Source organism: Mustelus asterias, chromosome 15, assembly GCF_964213995.1.
Source record: "Mustelus asterias chromosome 15, sMusAst1.hap1.1, whole genome shotgun sequence".
Taxonomy (NCBI): domain Eukaryota; kingdom Metazoa; phylum Chordata; class Chondrichthyes; order Carcharhiniformes; family Triakidae; genus Mustelus; species Mustelus asterias.
The window spans coordinates 102715905-102735800 of NC_135815.1; the positions used below are offsets into that span (position 1 = coordinate 102715905).

General features: G+C 42.9%; 1 protein-coding gene across 1 annotated transcript in view; it reads right to left on the reverse strand.

The window, feature by feature from the left end:
• Positions 1–19600, reverse strand: part of LOC144504762 (uncharacterized) — a 32446-nt gene extending 12846 nt beyond the window's left edge. The window contains exons 1-8 of the mRNA XM_078230506.1: positions 19490–19600; positions 16904–16940; positions 11711–11761; positions 10169–10269; positions 10028–10053; positions 9454–9614; positions 9167–9319; positions 7861–7965 (exon numbers count right to left, since the gene is read on the reverse strand). Of these exons, the coding sequence (XP_078086632.1) occupies positions 7861–7965; positions 9167–9319; positions 9454–9614; positions 10028–10053; positions 10169–10269; positions 11711–11761; positions 16904–16940; positions 19490–19600 (745 nt within the window). The remainder of the gene's footprint in view (positions 1–7860; positions 7966–9166; positions 9320–9453; positions 9615–10027; positions 10054–10168; positions 10270–11710; positions 11762–16903; positions 16941–19489) is intronic.
• Positions 19601–19896: the final 296 nt, after the last annotated feature.

The following is a 19896-nucleotide window of genomic DNA, read 5'->3' on the forward strand; positions in this document are numbered from 1 at the left end:
ATAATAATAAATCAAATGTTGTCTACAGGAACAGTGCCAGAAGTCTGGAGGATAGCAAATGTTGTCCCCTTGTTCAAGAAGGGGAGTAGGGACAACCCTGGTAATTATAGACCGGTGAGCCTTACTTCTGTTGTGGGCAAAGTATTGGAAAGGATTATAAGAGATAGGATTTATAATCACCTAGAAAGGAATAATTTGATTAGGGATAGTCAGCACGGTTTTGTGAAGGGTAGGTCGTGCCTCACAAACCTTATTGAGTTCTTTGAGAAGGTGACCAAAGAGGTGGATGAGGGTAAAGCAGTTGATGTGGTGTATATGGATTTCAGCAAAGCGTTTGATAACGTTCCCCATGGTAAGCTTTTGCAGAAAATACAGACACATGGGATTGAGGGTGATTTAGTGGTTTGGATCAGGAATTGGCTAGCTGTAAGAAAACAAAGGGTGGTGGTTGATGGGAAATATTCATCCTGGAGTTCAGTTACTAGTGGTGTACCGCAAGGATCTGTTTTGGGGCCACTGCTATTTGTCATTTTTATTAATGACCTGGATGAGGGCGTGGAAGGAATGGATTAGTAAATTTGCGGATGACACTAAAGTCGGTGGAGTTGTAGACAGTGCGGAGGGAAGTGGCAGGTTACAGAGGGACATAGATAAGCTGCAGAGCTGGGCTGAGAGGTGGAAAATGGAGTTTAATGCGGAAAAGTGTGAGGCGATTCACTTTGGAAGTTGTAACAGGGATACAGAGTACTGGGCTAATAACATAGAAACATAGAAACCCTACAGTGCAGAAGGAGGCCATTCGGCCCATCGAGTCTGCACCGACCACAATCCCACCCAGGCCCTCCCCCCACATATTTTACCGACTAATCCCTCTAACCTACGCATCCCAGGACTCTAAGGGACAATTTTTAACCTGGCCAATGAACCTAACCCGCACATCTTTGGACTGTGGGAGGAAACCGGAGCACCCGGAGGAAACCCACGCAGACACGAGGAGAATGTGCAAACTCCACACAGACAGTGACCCGAGCCGGGAATCGAACCCGGGATCCTGGAGCTGTGAAGCAGCAGTGCTAACCACTGTGCTACCGTGCCGCCCCAATGGTAAGATACTTGGTAGTGTGGATGAACAGAGGGATCTGGGTGTCCATGTGCATAGATCCCTGAAAGTTGGCACCCAGGTCGATAGGGTTGTTAAGAAGGCGTACGGTGTGTTAGCTTTTATTGGTAGAGGGATTGAGTTTCGGAGCCAGGAGGTCATGCTGCAACTGTACAAAACTCTGGTGCGGCCGCATTTGGAGTATTGCGTACAGTTCTGATTGCCATATTATAGGAAAGATGTGGAAGTGTTGGAAAGGGTGCAGAGGAGATTTACCAGAATGTTGCCTGGTATGGTGGGAAAAATCGTATGAGGAAAGGCTGAGGGGCTTGAGGTTGTTTTCGTTAGGGAGAAGAAGGTTAAGAGGTGACTTAATAGAGGCACACAAGATGATCAGAGGATTAGATAGGGTGGATAGTGAGAGCCTTTTTCCTCGGATGGTGTTGGCTAGCACGAGGGGACGTAGCTTTAAATTGAGGGGAGAGAGATATAGGACAAATGTTCGAGGTAGGTTCTTTACTCAGAGAGTAGTAAGGGCGTGGAATGCCCTGCCTGCAGCAGTGGTGGACTCGTCAACATTAAGAGCATTCAAATGGTTATTGGATAAACATATGGATGATATTGGAATAGTGTAGATTAGAGGGGCTTTAGATTGGTACCACTGGCCGGCACAACAGAGGGCCGAAGGGCCTGTACTGCGCTGCAACGTTCTATGTTCTAAATCAAAAATAAACAGCCAGCATTTAAATAGCACCTTTAACATACAAACATCCCAAGCTGCTTCGTAGCAGCGTAATCGGACAAATATTGATATCAAGGGAAAGGTGACTGACCAATCTACGGTCAAAGAGGTTTTAAGCAACAAGTGAGAGGCTACAGAAGTTTAGGCAAGGGGCGAGGAAATCCCCGGGCGAGGAAATCCCCGGGCAAGGGCACAGCTGCCAATGGTGGAAGTGAAGGGAGTTGGGAAATTCAGAAGAGGCCAGAGTTGGGGTACAGAGACAGAGATTCAATGGTGGTGGCGCTAAGGAAATTACAAAGATAAAGAGTGAGGCTAGGAAGAGATTCTGGGATTGATGTAGTGCCAGTGAAGATAGGATGAATAATACCCTGATGAAGGAGCAGCGCTCCGAAAGCTCATGATTCCAAATAAACCTGTTGGACTTTAACCTGTTGATGTGACTTCTTAGGGTGAATAGTGTTTAGGGAAATGAGAATTTTAGTTGAGCAGTTTCTCGAGGCTGGAAAATGCAGCAAAAACCAGGAGGAGAGTTTTGAAGTCTGGGAGGTAACAACATGGCGGACCTGGCTGCTTTTACCCATCTCTGTCCTACCTCCATTCACCTGAAAATTACAAGCATCCCTCCAAGGTGAACCTCAAAATATCCTCGACATTTTCTCCCACCAAAGCCCAGAACTTCGAGTCAATCCGTACTTCAGCAAATGGCAACAGCTACAACTTCAGGCCTGTGACTGATACAATCTCTCTCAAAGCAAGCTGGGGAGCTAAATCTCTTCAGTTAGCATGGGAATAGCTTTCTTTAACAGCAACTCATTTTCACTGCCCATATCTACATGTGTAGCATTGCTCAAATCACAATGTAACAAGATATTTTTCACCCATCACTGCTTCAGTGACTCCCAGGGTAGAGCACAAGACTTGGACATACATGATTCAATGGGCGGCACAGTGGCTAGCACTGCTGCCTCACAGCTCCAGGGACCCAGGTTTGATTCCCAGCTTGGGTCACTGTCTGTATGCACATTCTCCCCGTGTTTGCGTGGGTTTCCTCCAGGTGCTCCGGTTTTGTCCCACAGTCCAAAGATGTGCAGGTTAGGTTGATTGGACATGTTAAATTAACCCTTAGGTTAGAGGGATTAGCAGGGTAACTAAGCAATGATAGGGTCTAGGTGGGATTGGTGTTGGTGCAGACTCGATGGGCTGAATGGCCTCCTTCTGCACTGTAGGGATTCTATGAATGTGAATTAATCAGCACTTTATTTTACACGCAATTAGGATCAGTTCCACTTATTCCAATCACAGAGGATTCTCTGTGTCAGTGAGTCATCTTATTTCAAACTAAGTAACTGTGGTCTGCAGAGCGATTCTGGCAGTGCTTGTGTTTTACTGTCCTGCACTCTCAAAAAAAGATCAGACTTCAAGACCAGTGAGAGGTGTTTCTCAAATGAAAGACAAAATAATTCTCAGCCAAAAACCACTTTATACTTTTATCCAGAGGCCTTTCCAGAAGAAAAACAAATTGTTTTTAAAAACATTAACAAAATTATGATTTCAGTCGTTCCGTATAAAATGGTTCAAATATTGCAGAATGATTGTCTGTCATTCAAGAGCAAACTGCCCTGCGATGAGATAATCAAACAGTCCCAATTTATTATCCAAATGGAGAAACTTCAGGCTTTAGGGAGTCAAAAGGCGAGTTACAGAAAATTCACAGCCTCCAATCTGGTTAGACTCTCTCTTGTTGAAGGCGTTGCCCGATACTTGGTGCTATGAATTCTACTTGTCATTTTTAGCTGAAACCAGTGCTCTCCAGATTTTGGGTATATAACACTCTGGTTGTCTGTGTTAAATGTCACTCACTGACAAGAGTTGCCTTTTGTGTTTCTTTGCCACCTCCTCCCCCACCCCAAACTGTAGCAGCAATAAATATTCTCCATTTGCCAGGATGACAGAGGCTCCAACAACACCAAGCTGCTCAGTCTAAACTTTCAACCCCTCCACCACCCATGTACAGTATTAGCAGTGTGTACAATCTAAGCTCCAAGCAGAAACTCACCAATGCCTCTTCAATAGCACCTTCCAAACCCAAAAACTCTACCACCTAGAGAAGGACAAGGGAAGCAGATGCATAGGAACACCACCTAGCCACTCACCATCCTGGCGTGGAACTACGTCCTTCACAGTTGCTGTGTCCGGACCTCCCTTGCCAACAGCACTGTAGGTGACTGCAGCAGTTCATCCCACCAGGGGCATCCAGTAAACCAATAAATATTACCCTTGCCAGCAATGCTCACGTCCTGAAAACCAATTAAAAATTCCAACTGGTCATCAACTCCATTGAAGTTAGAGTTGTTGAATCCGCTTTAGAATAATCACAGAACAGAGGAATGCTGAATACTGGCTTAGCGCCAAAGATGCCCAACCTAACCACAAGCGTGGCGGAAGATGTAACCTACTGAATTAAACAGCAGACTCATTTATCCTGGAATCTCAAAATATTAAGACAATCCAAAGGACCAGTCAGAATCACGCATGAGGCTCATGATCACATGACCCTTAACCAACCCAAATTTCAAAAAGCAAGTGGCAATTCCTAAATTGCTGCAATGGGGGGTGGGGGGGCGGGGGAAAGAGGCGCAAAAAGGCAACTTTAGTCAGTGAGTGGCATTTAACACAGACTAACACTAGCGTTATATACCCAAAATCTGGAAAGCACTGGAGTAATCTGAACACTGGCACAGGATCTGTACTGCAGCGAGGCGGGTGTGGGAGAGACATTAAAAAGATCAAATTAGACTTTGCTTTACAGATATGCAAATTATTGACAAAAATCTGCTTAGGCCCAAAAGAAGATCAGTTCAGTTTAGTTAATAAACAGCTTGGTGGTGAGTCAGGCCAGAGAGAATTCAGCCAGATCAATCTGAACAGAAACCTCATTTACTTTACTGAAGAATTACAGGCTGGGGAAAGAGGTGGAGGGACAGGCTGGGGAAAGAGGTGGAGGGACAGGCTGGGGAAAGAGGTGGAGGGACAGGCTGGGGAAAGAGGTGGAGGGACAGGCTGGGGAAAGAGGTGGAGGGACAGGCTGGGGAAAGAGGTGGAGGGACAGGCTGGGGAAAGAGGTGGAGGGACAGGCTGGGGAAAGAGGTGGAGGGACAGGCTGGGGAAAGAGGTGGAGGGACAGGCTGGGGAAAGAGGTGGAGGGACAGGCTGGGGAAAGAGGTGGAGGGACAGGCTGGGGAAAGAGGTGGAGGGACAGGCTGGGGAAAGAGGTGGAGGGACAGGCTGGGGAAAGAGGTGGAGGGACAGGCTGGGGAAAGAGGTGGAGGGACAGGCTGGGGAAAGAGGTGGAGGGACAGGCTGGGGAAAGAGGTGGAGGGACAGGCTGGGGAAAGAGGTGGAGGGACAGGCTGGGGAAAGAGGTGGAGGGACAGGCTGGGGAAAGAGGTGGAGGGACAGGCTGGGGAAAGAGGTGGAGGGACAGGCTGGGGAAAGAGGTGGAGGGACAGGCTGGGGAAAGAGGTGGAGGGACAGGCTGGGGAAAGAGGTGGAGGGACAGGCTGGGGAAAGAGGTGGAGGGACAGGCTGGGGAAAGAGGTGGAGGGACAGGCTGGGGAAAGAGGTGGAGGGACAGGCTGGGGAAAGAGGTGGAGGGACAGGCTGGGGAAAGAGGTGGAGGGACAGGCTGGGGAAAGAGGTGGAGGGACAGGCTGGGGAAAGAGGTGGAGGGACAGGCTGGGGAAAGAGGTGGAGGGACAGGCTGGGGAAAGAGGTGGAGGGACAGGCTGGGGAAAGAGGTGGAGGGACAGGCTGGGGAAAGAGGTGGAGGGACAGGCTGGGGAAAGAGGTGGAGGGACAGGCTGGGGAAAGAGGTGGAGGGACAGGCTGGGGAAAGAGGTGGAGGGACAGGCTGGGGAAAGAGGTGGAGGGACAGGCTAACAGCTCATTTTGATTCAGACAATGCAAACTGGTGTAGTGTCAAAATATTAATCTTTACCAGATGCTGATTGCGCAGAATCAAGGTTTTGTTCAGAAATTCAGAGAAAGATTTACTAGGATGCTACCCGGACTTGATGGATCGAGTTATAAGGAGAGGCTGGATAGACTGGGACTGTTTTCTCTGGAGTGTAGGAGGCTGAGGGGTGATCTTATAGAGGTCTATAAAATAATGAGGGGCACAGATCAGCTAGGTAGTTAATATCTTATCCCAAAGGTAGGAGAATCTAAAACTAGAGGGCATAGGTTGAAGGTGAGAAGGGAGAGATACAAAAGGGTCCAGAGGGGCAATTTTTTCCACACACAGGGTGATGAGTGTCTGGAACATGCTGCCAGAGGTAGTAGTAGAGGCGGGTACAATTTTGACTTTTAAAAAGCATTTAGAGAGTTACATGGGTAAGATGGGTATAGAGGGATATGGGCCAAATGCAGGCAATTGGGACTAGTTGAGGGGTTTTTAAAAAAATGCGGCATGGACAAATTGGGCCGAAGGGCCTGGTTCCATGCTGTAAACCTCTGACTCGATATTGGACTTCAACTACATTTAGCTGTAGTTTGTATTCCATCAATTGTATCCACAATTTAATCACTCTGATGTGATGCAGAATCAATTTTACAAAAAGGTGAAAAATTACTAGAATTACAGAGGCAATTGCAAGATGTACGGAACACCAACTGCAATCCATACAATAGCCTTAAATCTTCAAATGTAAAAAGACAAGGTTTTTGTAACAATGTCATTTCATTATTTTGCAAGGAGGTTATTCTAATGAATACACCAATTGTCTACCTTGACACAACTGAATAATAAGTAATTGATGCAAAATTCTGCAGACTGGGTAGAAATTTACAAAACTTTGAGATGCTCTGGCAAATATTTTAATTAAGAAAAACACACGTCTCTTCAAAGGAACCATCATTTATTTCACTCAGATGTGGAATTTGAAAATGAACATTTGGGGAATTAGTACGAAGTGTGCTATTTAAACATAAACCAGGAAATAAAGTCATAAATAGAGTAGTTCCACACACAATAACACTACCATCTCCTACATTTAGGAACCTTTCATCCTCATCTATATAAGCATCCAATGACTGTGGATTTTTGAGCACATAAATAGCTTTGCAAAGTCTCCAATTATTAAGTCATATGATTGAGTATTTAAATTCACAGACTTCTAGAGTGGGATTTTCTGAACCTCCACAGCATGTTTCTGATCCTGCCAATGAGGTTTCCCATTCTACACACCCCCTGCCATTGGGAAACGGCAGCGACCGGGGGGTCACCATCGACGGGACTGGAAGATACCACTGGCAAGAATGCCCGGAAATTCCAGCCCAAGACTTTATTTCCTGCCTTTGAAAGAAAATGGTTTAAGTAGTTTAATGTGAAGTAAACATTACATTCGATTTGAAAAGTTGAATCAATATATTCCTCTCCCAATCTTTTCCTGTTCTTCCCCAGCCGGCACAGACCCTGACCAACTCAAGCCATCCAAACACTGGAGACGAGCAACAAGCCACAATTACATTCCCAACTCTCAAAACTTGCTCATTTAACCCAAATCACATGGCATCATCAGACTTAGAAAAACAAAAGGTTGATAAAGATACAAATGACAATGGTTAAAATCCACATCTTGGGATTGGTTAGAGTATAAACAATGACACCTGCAGCCATGAAGCATTTAACTGATGTCTGCAAGTTTCTAGAATGTAAAGGAATGTCAGTTTTATAAAATTACAAACCTTCATTCAAATAAAGCAAATGAACCAATTACTTTCCAATCCTAGCCCAATATAATCTAAACAGGAAATCACCACAGTCAATTGTTTTGGCACATTGTTGAACTCAATTGCTGTCCAGTTATACATTCAAGTAGCTCAAATTAATTATTCTTGTTTTCACAAAATGTAAAGAATAATAATCCTTATTCCCTCTCGAGTAAGTGAAGGTTGATATCTTGCTGTGAACTATCCAAATTCTGTTTACTATCAAAGGCCCTCTTATTTTGTCTTTTACTCATCACAAAAAGGAGGATTAAGATTATTGCCAGGATTAAAACCACACACAGGATAATAGCAGCTAGGATGTCATGGAAACCAAGTGAGGTCCCCAAGCCAGATTCTGTAAGAAGAAAAAAATACCTTCAATGATTTTCCAGGAACTTTCAATATTCTAATCACATCAAAATACAAACATTGCTTCTACCTTCCCCTTTCAATAAAAGAGGAACAACTGGTATAAAAAAAGATGTGTCTTGTTTCCTCTAATACAAAATGGTAGCCATGTGGAGTTACCGGCGTTGGACTGGGGTAGACACAATAAGTAGTCTCACAACACCAGGAGCAGCCGAAAGCTCGTGCTACCAAAAAAACCTGTTGGACTTTAACCTGGTGTTGTGAGACTACTTACTGTATTACAAAGTATGATTTGATAGCGGTGATAGCACGATTGCAGATTCTGAGAAAGTCCCACAATATCATTGCTGAAATTACGAGTAACAATGAGAGAATCTGACATTCTGCAAGAGATCAGAAAATTCTGCCATCTTCCAACAAACATTCAGAGGACAATGAATCACTTCGTCCAAGTAAAACCAGGAAAATCTCAGCCAAATTATTTCCCATCAACAAACCTCATTCTGTCCTTGATCCTTCAGTTTATCAAAGAAATCCAAAGGCTCAGGAATTAATTTAAAAAGAATTATTGTTGCTCAATTGAAGGTAACACCACCTGGATCATTCAATTAATATTTGGTACAGTTCAGAAGAAAGTTACATTCAGCAGGCAAACAGTAACAAAGACTTAACTTTTAAACAACAATTTAAAGTTGGAAGGGCAGACGTAGTTCTCAGGATTATGAAGAAGCCGGAATTGTAATGTTCATGGTCAGGAACAAGTATCTTATTACAGTAAAACCTTAAGTATGGACTTCTCATTTTCTCTACTTCCTGTCTGAAGATTTCCAATATAATGAATATTCTCATCACTCTGCACATTCTGTCTTTAGTATCGATAAACTGATCACATTTAAAATAGGAGATGTTACAGAGGAAACAATTCAAACATCAGTACGCCTTTGGAAACAAAATACAACGGGAACTTGGAACAATTAACAGGCTCCAGTTCAGGGATTCTTAGAACAGATTCGGTTTGGAACTGCCATGCAAAGGGGGGAAATATGGATACTTATCGGTTAGGTAGTCTTCAGTTAATTGTATAAAATTTGCTTTCAAGTGGTGAAATATTTTAACCAGTATTGAAGCTCGATGAGATAGCTGGGATCCACTCTAATTCTTGCACATCTCTCTCAATTCATAAATACCTGATTTTACACTCTCCACACAACTGGTGCCAGAAGCATTGGGAAAACGGTCTTCAAATCCCTCTGTACATTGACAAAAATAGAAACCAAAGGCATTGAAACAGTTGGCTTCAGGGTCACACACCGAAAGCCCAGAGGAGCATTCGTCCACATCTGCAGAATAAGAGGATCGATAATCTCGAAAAATTCAGATCAATTAGGGGCTAACTCTGACCAAGACATCACAACCATATCAGTTAGCTCAAAGCATGAAAAATATTCAGCTAGATTCTCTTTTGGGGAGTTACCTTCAACTAATGTTGAAAACAATATGGCTTTTCCAAGTCTTAGGTTTGCTACTTTCTTTCTCAACAGTAGGTTTATCCGAGTCTGGAGTGGAAGGTAGATGTCCTCTGTGCTGGGATGAAAGTAAAGCCAATAGATAAAGAGCAGACCGGGAGCGTCGATCCTGAGGGGGAAGGATAAAAAGGTAGAATTACTGGAAATAAGCTAATCCTTTTTTTAAAAAATGGGACCTTGTATAGAAGGTAAATTGAGACACCAGACTGCAGAGTGAATAATATACCTGACCTCGTACCAACTGGGTTTTAAATATTGATATCACAGGTTGCAAACTGGTTTATGAAAATGAACACATGCAAAACAAAGGCACTAAATTAATCAACTCCAAAATAATAAAACACCTCCACAAAGAAAGAATTTAATTTGAACCAGCATCTGATCATGCTTACAATCTTGCTGTAATCCAGCTACTCAGTAAAGACTTTCATTTGTATAGCACCCTTTACAACCTCTGGACATAGTTTACACCCAGCTCACAAAATCCGTTAAACTATTAGATGGAAACCATTTGGAACTTACCTCCAAACACATTGAAGGAGTAATTTCTGAAGTGAAGGAGAAAACGTTGAAAGTTTTTGTTTAATCTGGCGGGGATAGAGAGGAGTTTTTAGATTAAATTGCCAGTGAATTCCATCACGGGGAGTGGACTGAGCGACTCACCAGAGTTTCAATCGATCTTGCAACTCTTTTCTCTATTCCTTCAAACTCCTTGAAATTGCCACCTTCAAACTTCACTCCAATGGAAACTTCAAATAAACAACCTGTGGAAATATTGGTGTTTAAAAGTGAAGGAACAGAACCAAAATTTGACAGGGAACCATTTAGCCAGTGCCAACTCAAAGAGACAACTACATTTTTCTCCCCAGTCCTTTGTTAGTACACTTCCTCCAAAATATTTATCCACTTCTCTTTAAAAAATGGTTATGGATCCCGTTCCCAGATCAGGCAATATCTCAACAACTCACCATTTTATTAAAAAATACATTCCCAAATGTCCCCCAGCTACTGACCGGCAGAAATACCCCACTCAGACTTACCACAGCAGCACAATCATTCCGAATTTGATTGTCTCCATTAAACATCAATTTCTTTTGGTTCAACAACTCAAGCCCGAGAGTTTCCCTTCACAATTACAGCCCTATCACTGGGAACATCCTGAAACTTTCTAATTCCATCGCCTCAGCATCCTGCCTACAAGGGTAGTCTCAACACCTCGGAGCACTGAAAGCTCGTGCTACCAAATAAACCTGTTGGACTTTAACCTGGTGTGGGACTTCTTACTGTGTTTACCCCAGTCCAACGGCATCTCCACATCATGCCTACAATGGGTGATAGCAAATCAATCACCGACTCTCCCACATTCTCAAATTAAGGGGACATCAGGGCAAGAGAAATTGTTCCTGGTTTAAAATTAGCTGCCAAATCACTACGACAAAACAAGCAACATAACCCTCGAGCAGTTTCACTCTCATTGTGCCCATCTAGGGTTTCTGTTCTGTCCCATTGTGCAATATCACAGAGTTTAATTTCTACAAACCAGACTCAAGACTCCCGGATTTTATTTTAAAACAAAAATTGGGTTCATCAGCTTGTCCTCCCGCTTTTAACAGTTAGTCTATTGGATCGTAACCACACCCAGTAGCCCTGAAAAGAGAGGTGTTTTCAGAGAGCATAACCCAGTCAGAAATATTGTGGAAGTGAAGCAACTTGTAGCCTGAAGCAGGGCAGGATGAGGAAAGCATTTGTTTGTTCCTGATAATCCATATGTTCCATGGTGTTTTTATATACATTAGCCCACAGCTAATTAGATTTTCAGAATTTAATTCTATAAATTGCCATTTCAGTTTAGAGTTTATTTATTAGGTCACAGTAGCCTTACATTAACACTGCAATGAAGTTACTGTCAAAATCCCCTAGTCGTCACACTCCAGCATCTGTTCGGGTACACGGAGGGAGAATTTACCATGGCCAATGCACCTAACCAGCACGTCTTTTGGACTGTGGGAGGAAACTGGAGCACCCGGAGGAAACCCACGCAGATACAGGGAGAACATGCAAACTCCACACAGACAGTGACTCAAGCCAGGAATCAAACCCGGGTCTAAGGTCTATAATTAAAAAGATGGGGGCACTGTAACTATAGATACTTTATTGGTAATTTCTGGAAACTTCCACTGAGCCCCATCTTCAATAAAGCTTTACCTCCAGGAGAGATTTTTGGTGGCTCAGATAATTCACAAACTGCCTCTGCATCTGCAAAAGGGAAAAAAAAAGTTTCTAAGTCACAATTCCTTGGAATAACTGCAGAAGTAATGGTGATTAAGCACCACAGTTGTTTATATGAACTATCTGAACCAGCTACTGCATTGGAGCCAGTTTTGCTCCTGCTGATTTTAAAACATTCAGATTTTAGCAGTGAACTTGAATTGGCTGTAAAGTATTTCCAGATAGTTACAAGACAATTGGCTTGATCAGCAAACATTCATTTGTTCAGTACAACACAACGAGAATCAAAACTGGCCCCTCAAGAGATAAAACAAATAGCCAACTCCATGGTCAGATCCAAAATCATTATAATACAGAAACTTTATGGATTCAGTGTTGGCACGTGTGTGTATACTGGAAGCTACAAATACACAGGGCACTGTTATTTTCAGACAGAAAGAACATGTACAGTGCAGGAGGACATTCAGCCCATCAAATCTGCATTGACTCTCCAAAAGAGCATCTTACACAGACCGGTCAAGGATAGTAGTGGGAACTTGTGTATGGAGTCAGTAGAGATAGGCGAGGTGATGAATGAATACTTTTCTTCAGTGTTCACCAAGGAGAGGGGCCATGTTTTTGAGGAAGAGAACAAGCTAATAGGCTGGAGGAAATAGATGTTCGGAGGAAGGATGTCCTGGCAGTTTTGAATAAACTGAAGGTCGATAAGTCCCCTGGGCCTGATGAAATATATCCTAGGATTCTTTGGGAGGCAAGGGATGAGATTGCAGAGCCTTTGGCTTTGATCTTTGGGTCCTCACTGTCCACGGGGATGGTAAGAAGTTTAACAACACCAGGTTAAAGTCCAACAGGTTTATTTGGTAGCAAAAGCCACGCAAGCTTTCGAGCCTCGAAAGCTTGTGTGGCTTTTGCTACCAAATAAACCTGTTGGACTTTAACCTGGTGTTGTTAAACTTCTTACTGTGTTTACCCCAGTCCAACGCCGGCATCTCCACATCACGGGGATGGTGCCAGAGGACTGGAGAGTGGCGAATGTTGTTCCTCTGTTTAAGAAAGGGAATAGAAATGACCCTGGTATTATAGACTGGTTAGCCTTACTTCGGTGGTTGGTAAATTGATGGAAAAGGTCCTTAGGGATGGGATTTACGACCATTTAGAAAGATGCGGATTAATCCGGGATAGTCAGCACGGATTCGTGAAGGGCAAGTCGTGCCTCACAAATTTGATAGAATTTTTTGAGGAGGTAACTAAGTGTGTTGATGAAGGTAGGGCAGTTGATGTCATATACATGGATTTTAGTAAGGCGTTTGATAAGGTCCCCCATGGTCGGCTTATGATGAAAATGAGGAGGTGTGGGATAGAGGAAAAGTTGGCCGATTGGATAGGTAACTGGCTATCTGATCGAAGACAGAGGGTGGTGGTGGATGGAAAATTTTCGGACTGGAGGCAGGTTGCTAGCGGAGTGCCACAGGGATCAGTGCTTGGTCCTCTACTCTTTGTGATTTTTATTAATGACTTAGAGGAGGGGGCTGAAGGGTGGATCAGTAAATTTGCTGAGGACACCAAGATTGGTGGAGTAGTGGATGAGGTGGAGGGCTCTGTTTAAGAAAGGGAATAGAAATGACCCTGGTAATTATAGACTGGTTCGTCTTACTTCGGTGGTTGGTTAGGCTGCAAAGAGACATAGATAGGATGCAAAGCTGGGCTGAAAAATGGCAAATGGAGTTTAACCCTGATAAATGTGAGGTGATTCATTTTGGTAGGACTAATTTAAATGTGGATTACAGGGTCAAAGGTAGGGTTCTGAAGACTGTGGAAGAACAGAGAGATCTTGGGGTCCATATCAGCAGATCTCTAAAGGTTGCCACTCAAGTGGATAGAGCTGTGAAGGCGGCCTATAGTGTGTTACCTTTTATTAACAGGGGGTTGGAGTTTAAGAGCCGTGGGGTTATGCTGCAACTGTACAGGACCTTGGTGAGACCACATTTGGAATATTGTGTGCAGTTCTGGTCACCTCACTATAAGAAGGATGTGGAAGCACTGGAAAGAGTGCAGAGGAGATTTACCAGGATGCTGCCTGGTTTGGAGGGTAGGTCTTATGAGGAAAGGTTGAGGGAGCTAGGGCTGTTCTCTCTGGAGCGGAGGAGGCTGAGGGGAGACTTAATAGAGGTTTATAAAATGATGAAGGGGATAGATAGAGTGAACGTTCAAAGACTATTTCCTCGGGTGGATGGAGCTATTACAAGGGGGCATAACTATAGGGTTCGTGGTGGGAGATATAGGAAGGATATCAGAGGTAGGTTCTTTACGCAGAGAGTGGTTGGGGTGTGGAATGGACTGCCTGCAGTGATAGTGGAGTCAGACACTTTAGGAACATTTAAGCGGTTATTGGATAGGCACATGGAGCACACCAGGATGATAAGGAGTTGGTTTCAGATAAAGCTCGGCACAACATCGTGGGCCGAAGGGCCTGTTCTGTGCTGTACTGTTCTATGTTCTATATTCTATATCCCCACAACCCCACACATTTACCATGGCCAATCCACCTAACCTACAGATCTTCAGACACCAAGGGGCAATCCAGCTAATCTGCACATCTTTAAACACAGCCATTCGTTGATTCATTCCTTAGGGTGTTGCCTTGACCAGAATCAATTTTAGTCACCATTAACTGGTGCATTCTCCTTGGCAACACCTGCCAACCAATCAGCACTTTCTTCTCACTCAGGATAAAGTTGTTTCCCCTGACAATGCTATTCTTCCAATTGTCCTGATGAGTGTGAAGTGAAAAGTTTCCAAAAGATGTCTTTTTTCAACAATACTCAATTCATCAAATCTTTGAGAGAATTCCAAAATGAGACCTTAAATGAGAAAGATATAGTTTCAGTGAAATTGGCTTCCAGTGTGACAAATATGTCTGGACTGGTTTGAGAAATCCATGGACTCTGGTTTGGTTGCATCTTCGTGTGTCCAGCTATATTTCACCTGATAATTCTAGGTACCTTATACTTATCTTGAACGTTAAAGCCCAAGATAGATATTGCAAACTTGCAGAGTTTACTCAGATTTGTTCAAAAGCCATGGAGTCTTGTGATTTTATTCACTGAATAAACATCTTGAATCTCAAACTTTACCTACTTTAAACAAAATGTCATTGGTTCCTAACCAGATCCCCCCCCAACCCCCCATCATGACCCAGAGTCTGAACAAAGATCATTTCAGAAGAAGTTGAATGACCAATTCCATGCAGAGTTGAACAAGTGGCTTTACTGTACATCATGGTGAATGTTCCCTCTTGCTCCAGGTTTACTTCCAATTCATAATTATAAACATAGCAATCTAGAAAGGTTATTAAGACAGGACATTGGTCAGAACATTGAATACAGGAGTTGGGACATGTTGAAGTTGTGCAAGACATTGATAAGGCCACACTTGGAATACTGTGTGCAATTCTGGTTACCCTATTGTAGAAAGGATATTATTAAACTAGAAAGAGTGCAGAAAAGATTTACTAGATGCTATCGGGACTTGATGGTTTGAGTTATAAGGAGAGGCTGGATAGACTGGGACTTTTTTCTCTGGAGCGTAGGAGGCTTAGGGGTGATCTTATAGAGATCTATAAAATAACGAGGGGCATAGATCAGCGAGATAGTCAATATCTTTTCCCAAAGGTAGGGGAGTCAAAAACTAGAGGGCATAGGTTTAAGATGAGAGGGGAGAGATAGAAAAGGGTCCAATTTTTTCACACAGAGGGTGGTGAGTGTCTGGAACAAGCTGCCAGAAGTAGTAGTAAAGGCGGGTACATCTTTGTCTTTTAAAAAGCATTTAGACAGTTACATGGGTATAGAAGGAAATGGGCCAAATGTGGGCAATTGGGGCTTGCTTAGTGGTTTAAAAAAAAAGGGTGGCATTGCCAAGTTGGGCTGAAGGGCCTGTTTCCATGCTGTAAACGTTTATGACTCTATGAGGATCGAGTCCCAGACAGGTTTCTATTGAGTCTACACTCTACAAAACAGCGCAAATCAGCAACGTGAATGCAGCCATTGCTTCTGTTCTGTGAGAAAGTGCAGCCCTCCCACAAGCATTTGCAGGCATGTCATTTGGAATAGTGATGTGGTAGGGCAGCCAAAAAGTCCACACAGCCCAGCCAATCACACAAAGCAATAAAAGAAAACAAACTTAGGAATGTGAATGCAAGCCAGTAAATAATTTCTTCCACATTTCTGGGCCTCAAGTTTCCAGAAAAGGCAATGACCCTCTTCCAGAGGAAGAGTTATCCGGATCACCAGAAGCATCCAGTTATCAGCCTCACTGAACTAAACCAACAGTACATTTCCCTGTGGCTCCCACAAAACAATATCAAACTTCAACAGTCAAAATATCCACCTGTACTTCCTCCCAATTCAAACATTGCATCAAGGAAAGCTGCTAAAAGGACATGTACACAAATTGCAGCTGTCACTAAAACAAATACCGGGTCAGTGAAAAACAAAGTTCCGTTTGGAGAACTTTAAACCAATCCAGTGCCAACACGATGGGCCAAATGGCCTCCTTCTGCACAGTAACAATTCGCTTCTCGGCCTTTTGGCTAAGATCAAGTGTAGTTATGCGGATGCTGCACTTGGTTGAGGTCATTGGGTTGCATTTAAGCTTCATATGAAGCAATTTTTAAAAGCGGTATCTTGGCCTTTTGGCTGGGATGCAAATGAGATCAAGCCTTGGAGGAGGAATTCTCCCCCTACTCCAATCAGCTTGGCTCATGAAGATCAGGCCCAAGACAGGGTCGAGGATTGCATGCCCTGTCTTGTCAGCCTGGATTGGAAATGTCTCAACTTGTTGAGACTCTGAATTAGACTTGATTTGATTGAATTGGAAAAGTATTTTTAAAAAATGAGGAGAATGTATCAGAATTGGTTTTGGAACACAGCAAATCATAAACTGTAAAATAAGTGGGCTTCACCACAGTGGGATAAGAACATTAACATTCAAAAGATTAACCCCATTATTGATGGTAGATGCTACAACACAAAGTATAATTCACAACTCATTAGAACGCTCTGAAAGATTAGATTGTAATTTTGTTGGGGGTTTTTTTTAAAAAGTAATAATTTGGGGAAACAAACAGCTACGGGAATGTTATTAAAAAACTAAATTTAAACAGAATCTTACCCCGCCTTGATGTTTCAGTTTGATCCCTCAGATTTTTCTAAAAGCAAAAAACAAAATCAGGTTTTAAAAGAAACAAAATCAAGTTGTACCAGAAATCAGCTGCCGTCCGATTTAAATTCATAAATATACAGTTAATGCTGAGTTTCAGCACACACCTCTCTACTGCTCAAGTTAATATTCTCAAGAATAAATTTCAGCACAGCAGTTACTAGATTATTAAAAATGTGTATCCAGGTAGATTATCGTCCGCTGGAACTGAGCATCATCGTTACCACAGAAAAAAAAATCCCATCTCACCCAACCCAAATCTCATCAATGTCAGAAGGAATTTCAATGCATCATCTCGATTTCCAAACCAGCTCATACTGTTTGGAATATTTAAATAAGATTGTTGATTAGTGATCAGCTCACTCCAGCTATCAATATTTGTGAAGTGAAATCAGTGTGCTGTCTGACAGTTTAGCATCCTCTAATTCCCCTCCAACCAGAAGGTGAGATCAGGACTGGTGACTAGAGCCAGTTGTAAAAAAGGAACATTTTTCAAAAGGGAGAGAGAGGTGGGAGAGATTCCAGCGCTTAGGATCCAGCTAACTGAAGGCAAAGCCACAAGTGGTGGAGTGATTAAAATGGAGATACTCAAGAGGCCAGAATTAAACGGGTGCAGAGATCTCAAAGGGTATGTATAGAACATTGGTTCGGCCGCATTTGGAGTACTGCGTCCAGTTCTGGTCGCCACACTACCAGAAGGACGTGGAGGCTTTGGAGTACAGAGGAGGTTTACCAGGATGTTGCCTGGTATGGAGGGGCTTAGTTACGAGGAGAGATTGGGTAAACTGGGGTTGTTCTCCCTGGAAAGACGGAGGATGAGGGGAGACTTAATAGAGGTGTATAAAATTATGAAAGGCATAGATAGGGTGAACGGTGGGAGGCTTTTCCCCAGGTCGGTGGTGACGTTCACGAGGGGTCATAGGTTCAAGGTGAAGGGGGGAGAGGTTTAACACAGATATCAGAAGGACATATTTTACACAGAGGGTGGTGGGGGCCTGGAATGCGCTGCCGGGCAAGGTGGTGGAGGCGGACACACTGGGAACGTTTAAGACTTATCTAGACAGCCATATGAACGGAGTGGGAATGGAGGGATACAAAAGAATGGTCTAGTTTGGACCAGGGAGCGGCACGGGCTTGGAGGGCCGAAGGGCCTGTTCCTGTGCTGTATTGTTCTTTGGTTGTAGGAGATTAGAGAGGCCCTGTTGCAAATTGAAAACAAGGATGAGAATTTTGCAAGCGTTGCATTGTTTAACCAGGAGCGAAGGACGGCGAGCACAGGCGAGATGGGCAAGTGAGGCTTTGGTGAGAGCTCTGGATGCCTCAGGTTCAAGGAGGTAGGAGGCTGGTCAGTTGTGTTAGAATAATCAACATTGATGTGTGCTTCAGAGGCAGAGGTGAGACAAGGTGGAAATAATCAGTCTTATAACACAAAAGGTTGTTAACAGTCTGGTTCAGCCTTGTTGCCAAGGAGAGGGATGGATTTCCTGGCTAAGGAAAGGAGTTTGGACTGAAAACAAAGGTTTCAATTACCCTAACATCTAATTGCAGATCATTTCTGCTCATCCAATACTGAATTTCAGATAAGCAGGCAGACAACTTAACAACAATAGAGAAACGAGGGTGAGAGATTCCACAACAGCCAGCACCAAGTGTGTTTGAATAATATCACTTGTGGCAGAAAGTAGGTAAGAAATAGAAAGGCCCGAGGATAGATCCTCAGAGATAGAGGAGCAGGAAGAGAAACCAAGGGATAATCTGCCTATGACTAGATAAATAAAATAGAACCAGGGAGAGTAGGTACTTGAACTCAATACTGTTCTCCACATATGATCCAAACCAGGTTTGACATAAGGGCTAACAGAACTTACTGCTCAGTCTGGCAAGACAAAATTTTAATCATTTTTGAAAATGACCAGCTTGGAGCTAACGTTAGGATTTAACTATTGTTCAGTGACTAGAGTTTACAACAAATAGACCACAGGTTTGGTTTAATCTAGTTAAATAATCACCTCTTCACTGCACCCACTGATATACTGATGGAAACATATTAAATGAATCACAGGATTTCATCAACACTTAGTTATTTTAGATAAATGACAAGTTACCAGAGTTTTTGCTGTTTTTCCGCAGTACAACCAGACTAAATAAAACATCTGTACCCACATCAGAGAGTCCAGGAGCAGCAATGTCCTGTTAAACTTCAGACTGATATCCAGTTCACAGGGAGAATAAACACAGAAGTTATGGAAGTGTCAACAGTTTTGTTTCATTCTTTACAATTTTTAAGTAGGAATAATTTGATTTAGAAACAAATAGTCCATTTTTTCAAAGATGGATAATAGAGCAAAACAGATCGAACGAGATTTTTGAATTATTATATTCAAAATGCAAACTCAAGAACCAGAATTTCCTGCAGAAACTCAAAAAACCCAATAAAGCAGATTTAAATTTTCTTTAAAAAAAAATCTCAGGGTTCATTTCTTTTTTACACAAGATGATTTGAGGCTTTTAAAGAAAGTTCCAAAAGCTCTGACTCACTTTCTCATTTCCTGCTGTTTCTGCTCTACGTGTCCAAGTAGCACATGGTTCAATGGTGTGAAGAACAGCAAACATCACAAAGAACATCTTCAAAAGAACCAAACAACCCATCCTCACACTTTGAGAAATCAAACATAAACCTTTACTCCAAGGGCCAAGCACACCTGGCCAATTTGCACTGGTTTATTTAATTGTTTTCCCATAAAACGATTGAACTAATTGATAGATTAGGTTAATCAGCAGATACTAATCCAGGGACTAGCTGCTCAGTATTAACCATTTGTTAGCTGGGGGAGTTTCAGGAAGCCAGAGAATCAGCATGACGATGTCTTCTGTTGTTCTGTCACCAAACCAAACACAATCCAACAGATCCTTTTTCAACTAAAAATCCAAAATTTTCAACAAAT